We start from the raw sequence: 13953 nt of genomic DNA on the forward strand, positions 1-13953 counted from the left end.
AGAGTCTCCATGTATTACCTGAAGAAACATTTGACTTCTGACCTTTCCACATGATTTATCTCATCTTTACTGCAGGAGTTCAGCTCACTGAGGATGTAAGCTCCGTTTTGGTATTTTAATTAAATGCATAAACAGGCTTAGAACAAATCATTATTATTATTACTGCCTCATTTGTTTTGAAGTGAATTATATTTATATAGCGCTTTTCTCTAGTGACTCAAAGCGCTTTACATAGTGAAACCCAACATCTAAGTTACATTTAAAGCAGTGTGGGTGGCACTGGGAGCAGGTGGGTAAAGTGTCTTGCCCAAGGACACAACGGCATTGACTAGAATGGCGGAATCGGGGTTCGAACCTGCAACCCTCAAGTTGGTAGCACGGCCGCTCTACCAACCGAGCTATACCGTTTTCCACTCTACTAATTACAAATATACTAGCACAAAAACATTATTACAATATTACACATCCCCAAAAGTACTACTTTATTATGGTTTTAATATCATACATTATTACATTGAATATTCACATGTTAATGAAAATGTTTATTTCCACTCAGGGATTAATAAAGTATTTCTGATTCTGATAATTACATCACTCTCATAAAGCCTTTAAAGCTGAAAATGTTTTTTTTTTTTTACCGTAGCTTAGCTTCACAATATATATAATAATAAATACATCATATTTGGAGGTTGTAAAAATGTAAAACACAAATTATGATGGATAATATTGAAATGTAAGAAATAAAGGTAATCACATTTTTAGGAGTTAATATAGATGATGAAGTAAGCTGGACACTAAATGTAAGTCATATAAAGAAAACATACAAAAATTAAGTGCAATACAAAATGTAATAAAATACATATATACGAATATTAACTATAATTATTGTACCCAACTTTAGTTGAAGCATACATTGTTTATTGCATAAAGGTCTGGGGACATACATATAAACCAATATTCATATTACAAAAGAGAGTAATAAAGATAATAAAATGGATTATAGAGACCAAACAAATGATTCATAAAGTCACACATTTTAAAAGTAAATGATCTTGTATAAAAGACAACTGTTCAAATGATGTATAAAGTAAATAATAATATGCTTCCAGAAGTGGTCCAGAAGATGTTTCAGATGTGAACCAGTAAATATGAACTAAGAGGGATTTATGTGTACTCAAAAGCAAAGGTATGAACACATGTAAAACAAATATGTACATCATATAAAGGAGTTCATCTATGGAATCATCTACTATTAGAAAATAAAATATGTAACGCTTCATTATTCAAAAAACATATATAAAGCATTATGAGTAAGTATAAAAGTGAATTATGAATATCTACATATTAAAAGTTTATTGTATGTAACATATTTTATGTACTGTTTATTCTCACCTTTTCAGTCAAATTGTTCTGTTCATTTTAAAGTACACAAATGTGTATATTAACTCATGTACTTGACTGAAATAAAAGCACTAATCTGAAGTGTCTAATCTATAAATGTTAGAATCATATTAACAAGATTGTGTTACACACACAACAATGATGTCACACATGTTATATGTGCTGATGTTGTTAGAAAGTCAAAGTTCAAGTTTTGACAGTTTATTTCAAATCCTGCATCTTCATTTGCTGCTGCTGTTCTCACCAGCACACTTGTGTTTCTTACACTGGGACTTAGAAGAGAATCTTTCACCACACACACTGCAACTCAACACTTTCTCCCCTGTGTGTGTTCTCATGTGTATTGTGAAAGACTGTCGGTGACGAAAGCTTTTGTTTTATCTTGAAAAGGAGTATGGTTTTTCCCCAGTGTGTTCTCATGTGTGATTTGAAATGGGGCCTTAGAGTAAACTATTTACTGTAGATTTAACATGAAAAAGGTTTTTCACCAGTGTGTGTTCTCATGTGTACTTTTAACCTTTGGTTTGTTACAAAACTTTTGCCACATTCTGAGCAGGAAAAAGGTTTTTCACCAGAGTGTATTCTCATGTGTGTTTTAAAATATTGGCTTCCAGTAAAATCTTTACTGCAGATTGAACATGAAAAAGGTTTTTCTCCTGTGTGTGTTCGCATGTGTGTTTTCAAATTTTGCCTTTGATTAAAATCTGCACCACAGATTGAACATGAAAAAGGTTTTTCTCCAGTGTGTGTTCTGATGTGTGCCTTCAAATTTTGTCTTTTAGTAAAATGTTTACCGCAGATTGAACATGAAAAAGGTTTTTCTCCAGTGTGTATTCTGACGTGTTCTTTCAAATGGTGCCTATGACTAAAATCTATACCGCAGAGTGAACATGAAAAAGGTTTTTCTCCCGTGTGTGTTCTCATGTGTCTTTTCAATTTACTAAGAGGTTTAAAAGTTTTGTCACAGAGGGAACATGTGAAGTGTGTGTTGTCAGTGTGACATGTCTTATCATCTTTAGAGTCTTCATCATCAGTGTCAGGAGAGTGTGACGTTGTGTCCTCACTATCTGATAGTGGAGCTAAGAGCTTGTCTGCTTGTGATCCTCCACAGTGGTCTCCATCAGCTTCTGTTGTCATGTGTTGAGTTGAGCTGCTGCTTGGAGGCTCCCCCCCACCCCTCTCCTCACTCTCACCTTTGACCTCATCATCTTCACTCTTCACAATCACATGGAACTCCTCCAACCATTCTTGACTGATGCTGTGTTCCTCCTCTTCCTCTTTAAAATGGGAGGTCAGTGGGGTATTTTCTTCCCTTTGCATTTGCAATGTATGTGGCGCCTCTCCTTCCTCCTTAATGTGGAAGGGCTGTGGCTCCTCCTTGCTCATCTTGAAGCTCCACTTCTGTTGCTCAGAGAGATGTTCTTCACAGACGTCTGCAGGACACAAGAAGACAAACATGCTTGAGAGGAGTCCATATTTGTTCAGTCACATGTTAGTAGAGATATTAATACGATTTTACCAATTCAGATTTAATTTTCAACTCTGCTTTACGATTCAGTTATTTGTGGACTCACTTTTGCTTTCAAATTCAGTAAAAAGGAGAAGAAACAGGTCGATTAGCACCAACAGTGAGGTCTTAAGAGGCCCAGACCTTACGGTTACCCCATGGGGTGTCAGAGGGCCCTAAGGACAATATTCTGCTTTGAAAATATCTATAAAAATAAAAATCTTTTTGGCTATAGATTAACAACACACTACACATTATTTTTTGGGTATTTCACAGAACTTTCCCCCAGAAGGTCTTTTCTTTGTCCATGTGATGTCAGATGAAACTCAAATGGAGCTGTTTGGCCACAATACCCAGTAATATGATTGGAGGAGAAAAGGTGAGGTCTTTAATCTCAGGAACACCATTCCCACCGTCAAGCATGGTGGTGGTAGTATTATGCTCTGGGCCTGTTTTGCTGCCAATGGAACTGCTGCTTTAAATGGGACAATGAAAAAGGACGATTACCTCCAAATTCTTCAGGACAACCTAAAATCATCAGCCCGAAGGTTGGGTCTTGGGCGCAGTTGGGTGTTCCAACAGGACAATGACCACAAACTAGAGATGTCCGATAATATCAAATTGCCGATATTATCTGCAGATAAATGCTTTAAAATGTAATATCGGAAATTATTGGTATCGGTTTCTAAATTTTTGGTATCTGTTTCAAAAAGTAAAAATGTATGATTTTTTTTAAACGCCGCTGTGTACACGGACGTAGGGAGAAGTGCAGAGTGCCAATAAACCTTAAAAGGCACTGCCTTTGCGTGTCGGCCCAATCACATAATATCTACGGCTTTTCACACAGACAAGTGAGTGCAAGGCCTACTTGGTCAACAGCCATACAGGTCACACTGAGGGTGGCCGTATAAACAACTTTAACACTGTTACAAATATGCGCCACACTGTGAACCCACACTAAACAAGAATGACAAACATTTCCGCACCATAACACAAGATAAACACAACAGAACAAATACCCAGAACCCTTTGCAGCACTAATTCTACCGAGACACTACAATATACACCCCCCGAATTAAAGGGGAACATTATCACTATTTCAAAAGGGTTAAAACCCATAAAAATCAGTTCCAAGTGGCTTATTTTATTTTTTTTCAAAATTTTACCCGCCTGAATATCCCTAAAAAAACCTTTAAAGTGCCTGATTTCGCTATCTGCGAAGACACTGTCCATTTTCCTGTGACGTCACATAGCGATGCCAATACAAACAACGTGGCAATTACCACAGCAAGATATAGCGACATTAGTTCGGATTCAGACTCGGATTTCAGCGGCTTAAAGGGGAACATTATCACCAGACCTATGTAAGCGTCAATATATACCTTGATGGTGCAGAAAAAAGACCATATATCTTTTTAACCAATTTCCGAACTCTAAATAGGTGAATTTTGGCCAATTAAACGCCTTTCTGTTTATCGCTCTGGTGGCAATGAATGTGACGTCTCCGAGGTAACACAGCTGCCATTTTCATTTTCAACACATTGCAAACATTGGGTCTCAGCTTTGTTATTTTCCGTTTTTTTTGACTATTTTTTGGAACCTTGGAGACATCATGCCTCGTCGGTGTGTTGTCGGAGGGTGTAACAACACTAACAGGGAGGGATTCAAGTTGCACCACTGGCCCGAAGATGCCAAAGTGTCTGCCGCCAGACCCCCATTGAATGTGCCAGAGTGTCTCCACATTTTACCGACGACATGGCACAGAGATGTATGGATAACCTGCAGATGCATTTGCAACGATAAAGTCAACAAAATCACAAAGGTGAGTTTTGTTGATGTTGACTTATGTGCTAATCAGACATATTTGGTTGCGGCGTGACTGCCAGCCAATCGATGCTAACATGCTATGCTAATCGATGCTAACATGCTAATTAACGGTGGTGCTAAGGCAGACATGGTACAGAGATGTATGGATAACCTGCAGATGCATTTGCAACTATATTAAGTTTCCTTCCACCCACATTTAATGCGAAACAAACACTTACCAATCGACGGATTCAAGTTGCTCCAGTGTCAAAAGATGCGAAAGTCCTGATCGTTTGGTCCGCACATTTTACCGGCGATGCTAACGCAGCTATTCGGCCATGCTATGGCTATGAATAGCGTCAATAGCTATTCGCTCAATAGCTTCAGTTTCTTCTTCAATATTTTCATACTCCAACCATCTGTTTCAAAACATGCATAATCTGTTGAATTGCTTAAACTGCTGAAATCAGAGTCTGAATCCGAGCTAATGTCACTATATCTTGCTGTGGTATTCGCCATTGTTTGTTTACATTGGCAGCACTGTATGACGTCACAGGGAAATGGATAGTCGCATCGCAAATAGCAAGAATCAAGCACTTTAAAGCTTTTTTTAGGGATATTCCGGCACCGGTAAAATTTTGAAAAAAAATTTCAAAAAATACAACAAGCCACTGGAAACTGATTTTTATTATTTTTAACCCTTTTGCAATTGTGATAATGTTCCCCTTTAAGCGATTCAACGGATTACGCATGTATTGAAACGGATGGTTGGAGTATGGAAGCAGATAGCAAAAACGAAATTGAAGAAGAAACTGAAGCTATTGAGCGAATAAGCAATTGACGCTACTCGACCATGTTTTCCTTAGCATCGCCAGTAAAATGTGCGGACCAAACGATCAGGACTTTCGCATCTTATGACACTGGATCAACTTAAATCCGTCGATTGGTATGTGTTTGTTTGGCATTAAATGTGGGTGGAAGGAAACGCTGGATGTAAATATAGTTTCAAACGTAGCCTAAATAGCATGTTCGCATCGATTAGCTGGCAGTCATGCCGCCACCAAATATGTCTGATTAGCACATATGTCAACAACATCAACAAAACTCACCTTTGTGATTTAGTTGACTTTATAGTTGCAAATGCATCTACAGGTTATCCATACATCTCTGTGCCACGTCTGCTTTAGCACCGCCAGTAAATAGCATGTTAGCATCGATAAGCGTAGCATGTTAGCATCAATTAGCTGGCAGTCAACATCAACAAAACTCACCTTTGTGATTTCGTTGACTTTATTGTTGCAAATGCATCTGCAGGTTTTCCATACATCTCTGAGCCATGTCTGCCTTAACACCGCCGGTAAATAGCATGTTAGCATCGATTAGCATGCCGTGCTAATCGATGCACATTCTACGTAAATCAATTTGAATCCGTCCCTGATCGTGTTGTTACACCCTCCGACAACACACCGACGAGGCATGATGTCTCCAACGTACGGAAAACAGTCGAAAAAATAGAAAATAATTGAATTGATTCTACTCAATGTGTGTAATGTGTTTGACAAAATGGCAGATTGACTACCTAGGTGACGTCACGTTCTGACGTCATCGCTCCGAGAGCGATAAATAGAAAGGCGTTTATTTCACCAAAATTCACCCATTTAGAGTTCGGAAATCGGTTAAAAAAATATATGGTCTTTTTTCTGCAACATCAAGGTATATATTGACGCTTACATAGGTGTGGTGATAATGTTCCCCTTTAAAGGGTAGTTTAGCCTTAGATGGTAAACTCCATCTAAGGCTAAATACCGGCACGAGACCGATAGAAGACAAGTACCTCAAGGGAAAGTTGAAAAGGTAATACACCCTTTAAAGGGGAACATTATCACCAGACCTATGTAAGCGTCAATATATACCTTGATGGTGCAGAAAAAAGACCATGTATTTTTTTAACCGATTTCCGAACTCTAAATGGGTGAATTTTGGCAAATTAAACGCCTTTCTGTTTATCGCTCTTTTAGCGATGACGTCAGAACGTGACGTCACCGAGGTAATACAGCTGTCATTTTCATTTTCACATTACAAACATTGGGTCTCAGCTCTGTTATTTTCCGTTTTTTCGACTATTTTTTGGAACCTTGCAGACATCATGCCTCGTCGGTGTGTTGTCGGAGGGTGTAACAACACTAACAGGGAGGGATTCAAGTTGCACCACTGGCAAGAAATCTGCCGCCAGACCCCCATTGAATGAACCAAAGTGTCTTCACATTTGACCGGCGATGCTAAGACAGACATGGCACAGAGATGTATGGATAACCTGCAGATGCATTTGCAACCATTAAGTCAACGAAATCACAAAGGTGAGTTTTGTTGATGTTTTTGACTTATGTGCTAATCAGACATATTTGGTCGCAGCATGACTGCCAACTAATCGATGCTAACATGCTATGCTAATCGATGCTAACATACTATTTACGCTAGCTGTATGTACATTTGAAACTAGATACCCACATTTAATGCAAAACAAACACTTACCAATCGACGGATTTAAGTTGCTCGTGTCACAAGATGCGAAAGTCCTGATCGTTTGGTCCGCACATTTTACCGGCGATGCTAATAAGGCAGCCATGCTATGGGCCACTTCATTAGGTACACCCACGCTATGGCCGAATAGCGTCAATAGCTATTCACTCAATAGCTTCAATTTCTTCTTCAATTTCGTTTTCGCTATCTGCCTCCATACTCCGACCATCTGTTTCAATACATGCGTAATCTGTTGAATCGCTTAAACCGCTGAAATCCGAGTCTGAATCCGAGCTAATGTCGTTATATCTTGCTGTGGTAACCGCCATGTTGTTTGTATTGGCAGCCCTGTATGACGTCACAGGGAAATGGATAGTGGTTTCAAAGATAGCGAAAATAAGGCACTTTAAAGCTTTTTTTAGGGATATTCCGTGACCGGTAAAATTTTGAAAAAAAACTTCAAAAAATACAACAAGCCACTAGGAACTGATTTTTATTGTTTTCAACCCTTTTGAAATTGTGATAATGTTCCCCTTTAAAAGGTGCTGCTTCTTGGTGTTTCCGGTTGAATCTCTCCATCCGCACACGGACTACTATTTCACAGCAACTGCCAAAAGACTTTCAAGAAAAGCTGGCTACTTTCCGCGCATATTGTAAAAACAAGTTAGCTGAAAAAAAGATTCGGCCAGGAAGGCATAGCTCGGTTTGTAGAATGGCCGTGCCAGCAACTCGAGGGTTGCAGGTTCGATCCCCGCTTCCACCATCCTAGTCACTGCCGTTGTGTCCTTGGGCAAGTTACTTTACTCACCTGCTCCCAGTGCCACCCACACTGGTTTAAATGTAACTTAGATATTGGGTTTCACTATGTGAAGTTATTTGAGTCACTCGAGAAAAGCGCCATATAAATAAAATTCACAAAAAAAAAAAAAAATCATGGAACTGCCGGACAACAACAGCGACACTGACTCTGATGACTTCGACGAGACGGAGCCCGCCATTTTGGATGCCGTATTCGCCCAATTTTTTAATTCAGACACCGAAGAAGAAGAATTTGAGGGATTTATGGATGAGGAATAACTTCTGAAAGTGAGCTTTAAATGTTTATTTTGTGTGCTGTGACACGCCGAGATCACTATCCATGCGTTTGTTACGTCTCGTCTCGATTACTGTAACGTATTATTTCGGGTCTCCCCATGTCTAGCATTAAAAGATTACAGTTGGTACAAAATGCGGCTGCTAGACTTTTGACAAGAACAAGAAAGTTTGATCACATTACGCCTATACTGTATATACCTTTATATACATATATACATACATATATACCTATACTGTATATACCTTTATATACATATATACATACATATATACCTATACTGTATATACCTTTATATACATATATACATACATATATACCTATACTGTATATACCTTTATATACATATATACATACATATATACCTATACTGGCTCACCTGCACTGGCTTCCTGTGCACTTAAGATGTGACTTTAAAGTTTTACTACTTACGTATAAAATACTACACGGTCTAGCTGCATCCTATCTTGCCGATTGTATTGTACCATATGTCCCGGCAAGAAATCTGCCTTCAAAAGACTCCGGCTTATTAGTGATTCCTAGAGCCCAAAAAAAGTCTGCGGGCTATAGAGCGTTTTCCGTTCGGGCTCCAGTACTCTGGAATGCCCTCCCGGTAACAGTTCGAGATGCCACCTCAGTAGAAGCATTTAAGTCTCACCTTAAAACTCATCTGGATACTCTAGCCTTTAAATAGACCTCCTTTTTAGACCAGTGGATCTGCCGCTTCTTGCCTTTTTCTCCTATGTCTAACTCTCCCTTGTGGAGGGGGTCCGGTCCGATGACCATGGATGAAGTACTGGCTGTCCAGAGTCGAGACCCAGGATGGACCGCTCGCCTGTGTATTGGTTGGGGACATCTCTACGATGCCGATCCGATTCCGCTTGCGATGGTTTCCTGTGGACGGGACTCTCGCTGCTGTCTTGGATCCGCTTTGAACTGAACTCTCGCGGCTGTGTTGGATCCACTATGGATTGAACTTTCACAGTATCATGTTAGACCCGCTCGACATCCATTGCTTTCGGTCCCCTAGAGGGGGGGGGGGTTGCCCACTTCTGAGGTCCCCTCCAAGGTTTTTCATAGTCATCATTGTCACTGGCGTCCCACTGGATGTGAATTCTCCCTGCCCACTGGGTGTGAGTTTTCCTTGCCCTTTTGTGGGTTCTTCCGAGGATGTTGTAGTCGTAATGGTTTGTGCAGTCCTTTGAGACATTTGTGATTTAGGGTTATATAAATAAACATTGATTGATTGATTGATTGATTGATTAATGTTCGCGCAACGTTGAGTTATTGATGTTGCTATTGCTCTGCAATATTTGGAGTGTTACTATTGTTGTGATTGCACATTTGCACACTGGTTTGTATTATTAAAGTTTGACTGATCCATCTGACTGTTTTTTTGACATTCCCTTTAGCGCAGCGTAGGCGCGGCTTATGACCCGGTGCGGCTTATAGGTGAACAAAGTTTTTAAATATGCCATTCATTGAAGGTGCGGCTTATAACACGGGTCGGCTTATAGCGCGGAAAATACGGTACTTACAAGCAGACACAGTGTGGAGACAGAAAAGGGAGAACGGACGCATTTTGGCTTAAAAACTAACAATAACAATAAAACTGAAACACCCTCAGGAAGAGGTGCTTTAAAGGGGAACATTATCACAATTTCAAAAGCGTTAAAAACAATAAAAATCAGTTCCCAGTGGCTTGTTGAATTTTTTGAAGTTTTTTTCCAAATTTTACCAGTCCCGGAATATCCCTAAATAAAACTTTAAAGTGCCTTACTTTCGCTATCTTCAAAACCACTATCCATTTCCCTGTGACGTCATACAGTGCTGCCAATACAAACAACATGGCGTCTACCACAGCAAGATATAGCGACATTAGCTTGGATTCAGACTCGGATTTCAGCGGCTTAAGCGATTCAACAGATTGCGCATGTATTGAAACAGATGGTCAGAGTATGGAGGCAGATAGCGAAAACGAAGTTGAAGAAGAAATTGAAGCTATTGAGCGAATAGCTATTGACGCTATTCGGCCATAGCGTGGGTGTACCTAATGAAGTGGCCCATAGCATGGCTGCCTTATTAGCATCGCCGGTAAAATGTGCGGACCAAACGATCAGGACTTTCGCATCTTGTCACACTGGAGCAACTTAAATCCGTCGATTGGTAAGTGTTTGTTTAGCATTAAATGTGGGTATCTAGTTTCAAATGTACATACAGCTAGAGTAGATAGCATGTTAGCATCGATTAGCATAGCATGTTAACATCGATTAGCTGGCAGTCATGCCGTGACCAAATATGTCTGATTAGCACATAAGTCAACAACATCAACAAAACTCACCTTTGTGATTTCGTTGACTTAATGGTTGCAAATGCATCTGCAGGTTATCCATACATCTCTGTGCCATGTCTGTCTTAGCATCGCCGCTAAAATGTGAAGACACTCTGGTACATTCAATGGGGGTCTGGCGGCAGATTTCTTGCCAGTGGTGCAACTTGAATCCCTCCCTGTTAGTGTTGTTACACCCTCCGACAACACACCGACGAGGCATGATGTCTCCAAGGTTCCAAAAAATAGTCGAAAAAACGGAAAATAACAGAGCTGAGACCCGGTGTTTGTAATGTGAAAATGAAAATGGTGGGTGTGTTACCTCGGTGACGTCACGTTCTGACATCATCGCTAAAAGACAGATAAACAGAAAGGCGTTTAATTTGCCAAAATTCACCCATTTAGAGTTCGGAAATCGGTTAAAAAAATACATGGTCTTTTTTCAACAACATCAAGGTATATATTGACACTTGCATAGGTTTGGTGATAATGTTCCCCTTTAAGACATGGCTAGCTAGCTAGCGGCTAACATCCATCCGCCCTCGGCAGTGTTTTAGCTACTTCTAAATCACTAATCCTGGTCTACATGGCGACAAATAAAGTATGTTTCTTACAAGTATCATCACTGCAGGAAGTGGAACAGCTAAACATGCTTCACTACACACCGTAGCTCACCGGCATCAAAATGTAAACAAACGCCACGTATCTAGCCGATACTGCTATGATTACGTAGATATTTTTTGGTATCACAACATCTTCTTTCATTTAAAAAAAAAAGTATATTATGTTTATAAACCCTGGAAATATGTCCCTGGACACATGAGGACTTTGAATACGACCAATGTATGATCCTGTAACTACTTGGTATCGGATTGATACCCAAATTTTTGGTATCACCCAAAAACTGATGTAAAGTATCAAAGAAGAGAAGAATAAGTGATTATTACATTTTAACATATGTGTAGATAGAACATGTTAAAAGAGAAAGTAAGCAAATATTAACAGTATATTAATAAGTAGATTAATAATTCATTTTCTACCACTTGTCCTTAATAATGTGTACACAATAATAGGTGTATAAATGACACAATATGTTACTGCATATGTCAGCAGACTAATTAGGAGTCTTTGTTTGTTTACTTACTACTAAAAGACAAGTTGTCTAGTATGTTCACTATTTTATTTAAGGACTTAACTGCATTTGTTTAATGTACCCTAAGTTTTTTTTTGTTAAAATAAAGCCAATAATGCCATTTTTGTGGTCCCCTTTATTTAGAAAAGTACCAAAATAATTTTAGTACCGGTAGCAAAATATTGGTATGGTTACAACACTACCACCTATATTTGAATATTGTTTAATGGAAATGACTGCTGTCTGATAATCACATTAATAACCAGTGTTGGCGTTAACACACTTTTTATGTCTTTTTACGCATTGAAATAGAAAAGGACGTGCATTTCCGTAAGTCCGCGCGTCTCTGGGATGCGGAGTTTTTTTTTTTTTTAACCGACCTGCCTTCTCCGGGTCAAAACTCCAGATTGCTTGTTTGTTTTATGGATTTATCGCTTTCCGCCGGTGTTTTGTTTTGTTTATTGTGACGGTGCGCTCTTATCACGCCGTCACTTGAGGACCGACACGTCAGCGGGAGCAAGCGCGGTTGGTAGAGTGGCCGTGCCAGCAACTTGAGGGTTCCAGGTTCGATCCCTGCTTCCACCATCTTAGTCACTGCCGTTGTGTCTTTGGGCAAGTTACTTTACCCACCTGCTCCCACTTAGATATTGGGTTTCACTATGTAAAAACGCATTGAGTCACAAGAGAAGAGCGCTACATAAATATAATTCACTTCCCCTAATTCACAAGATTGCTGAACATTCATTTTTAAGTGGTGGTGTTAAAAAGCAAGTATATCTCCATCTTTAGTGATAAATGTGGCCCCCGGATGAACATGTGTCACAAACATTGTATTAGATGATATGTGGATGTTGTGCTTACTTGGACTGTGATGAAGCTGTGAGGACTCAGGTGGTTTGTCTTCATGCTCTTCAGTCTTCACAGAGACAACAGTCAGTGGAAACTTGCTGAGATCCGCCTCCTCCTGCCCTGGAAGAAACTCTTCCTCCTGAGTAACCCAGAGATCCTCCTCTTCCTCTTTAATGTGGGGGGGCTGTGGATCCTCCTGCTGCTGAAGGGGGCGTTCTTCTTGACCAGCGTTCATCTGTTGGACGTCCGCAAGACAACACAAACAAACTTCAGCTCAGATGTGCCAAATATTTTTTAGTTTATCAAATATAATATTTTCCAAGTGGACTGACAGCACTTTGTGGTGATGTTCTTCTACACATGGAATAATCATCAGTTATTGATTATTAGGAATTGTGTAATTGATCTTGTTTTCTGCATTTACATTAATTATTGATAAAAAGTAACAACTTTTAGAAAACCTCCTGCTGGGATTTTAATACCGTCATGACTGCATGAAGTCAGTCTGCAGGTATAAAAGTTTCATTGTGCTGCAGCATCAAGTGACGCCAACTGGCTCCTCCCACTACCAACCTACCAGCCAACCTTGACGTGCACCTCCAAAATAGTCCCACCTCACGTCAACGGTGACCAGGACTACAGAGCTGTGGTCGGTTGGCTTTACTTTTACGTGCAATATCCTCTCCTTATTCTTCCTTCTGCGAAAGCAACATTTTTAACCCAACAGAAAACAAACAGAAGTGCAGTGAAGCACGTGTAACAAGTGCCAGCGAGTGTGGCCGTGTGATAGTATGTTGCTTGAACCGTTTAATTTGTATCCTGTAAAGCGTTTTTGAGTACACTGAAAAGTGCTACACCAAATAAAATGTATTATTATTATTATTATACCATGTGACTTATTCCAGACTTGAATTACGGGACGTTCGTTCCTTTCTGGTAACAAATATTTAATGATGTTGAGCGTGACTATAATATACAAAAAAAAAGTTAAAGTATGAAATAAGTCAATATAATTCTCATAGAGAACATATAAAATACACTCCTCAAAAAAAAACGCTCGCATTTGCTACAAAGGCCTGCTAGCGGGCTAACGCTAGCACGTTAGCTTGAAACAACATATCAGGTAAATAAGATAAATAATATGAAAATATATAATGTATATTACCTCATAAGCCGCGTGTACAAGAGAGGAGTGGAATATATTCTTCCTATTGTTACACCAGCAACTCTTAAATGGGACTTGTTTTTTTTTATGTGGCTGGTAGAAGGAAGTGTGCACCACTCACTATTGTCCCAGTGAAACACGTGTTTGGCCA

At 39.5% G+C, this 13953-nt stretch overlaps 1 protein-coding gene across 1 annotated transcript; it reads right to left on the minus strand.

Moving 5' to 3' along the window:
• Window positions 1–263: 263 nt before the first annotated feature.
• On the minus strand, window positions 264–13953 carry LOC133542523 (zinc finger protein 135-like). Its single transcript, XM_061886737.1, has 3 exons — window positions 13803–13953; window positions 12650–12872; window positions 264–2834 (listed from the first exon to the last, which is right to left on the minus strand). Exons 2-3 carry the CDS (start codon window positions 12870–12872, stop codon window positions 1867–1869), a joined length of 1191 nt encoding a protein of 396 aa, XP_061742721.1. The 5' UTR covers window positions 13803–13953; the 3' UTR covers window positions 264–1866.

The sequence above is a fragment of the Nerophis ophidion genome, linkage group LG24 (assembly GCF_033978795.1).
Source record: "Nerophis ophidion isolate RoL-2023_Sa linkage group LG24, RoL_Noph_v1.0, whole genome shotgun sequence".
NCBI lineage: Eukaryota > Metazoa > Chordata > Actinopteri > Syngnathiformes > Syngnathidae > Nerophis > Nerophis ophidion.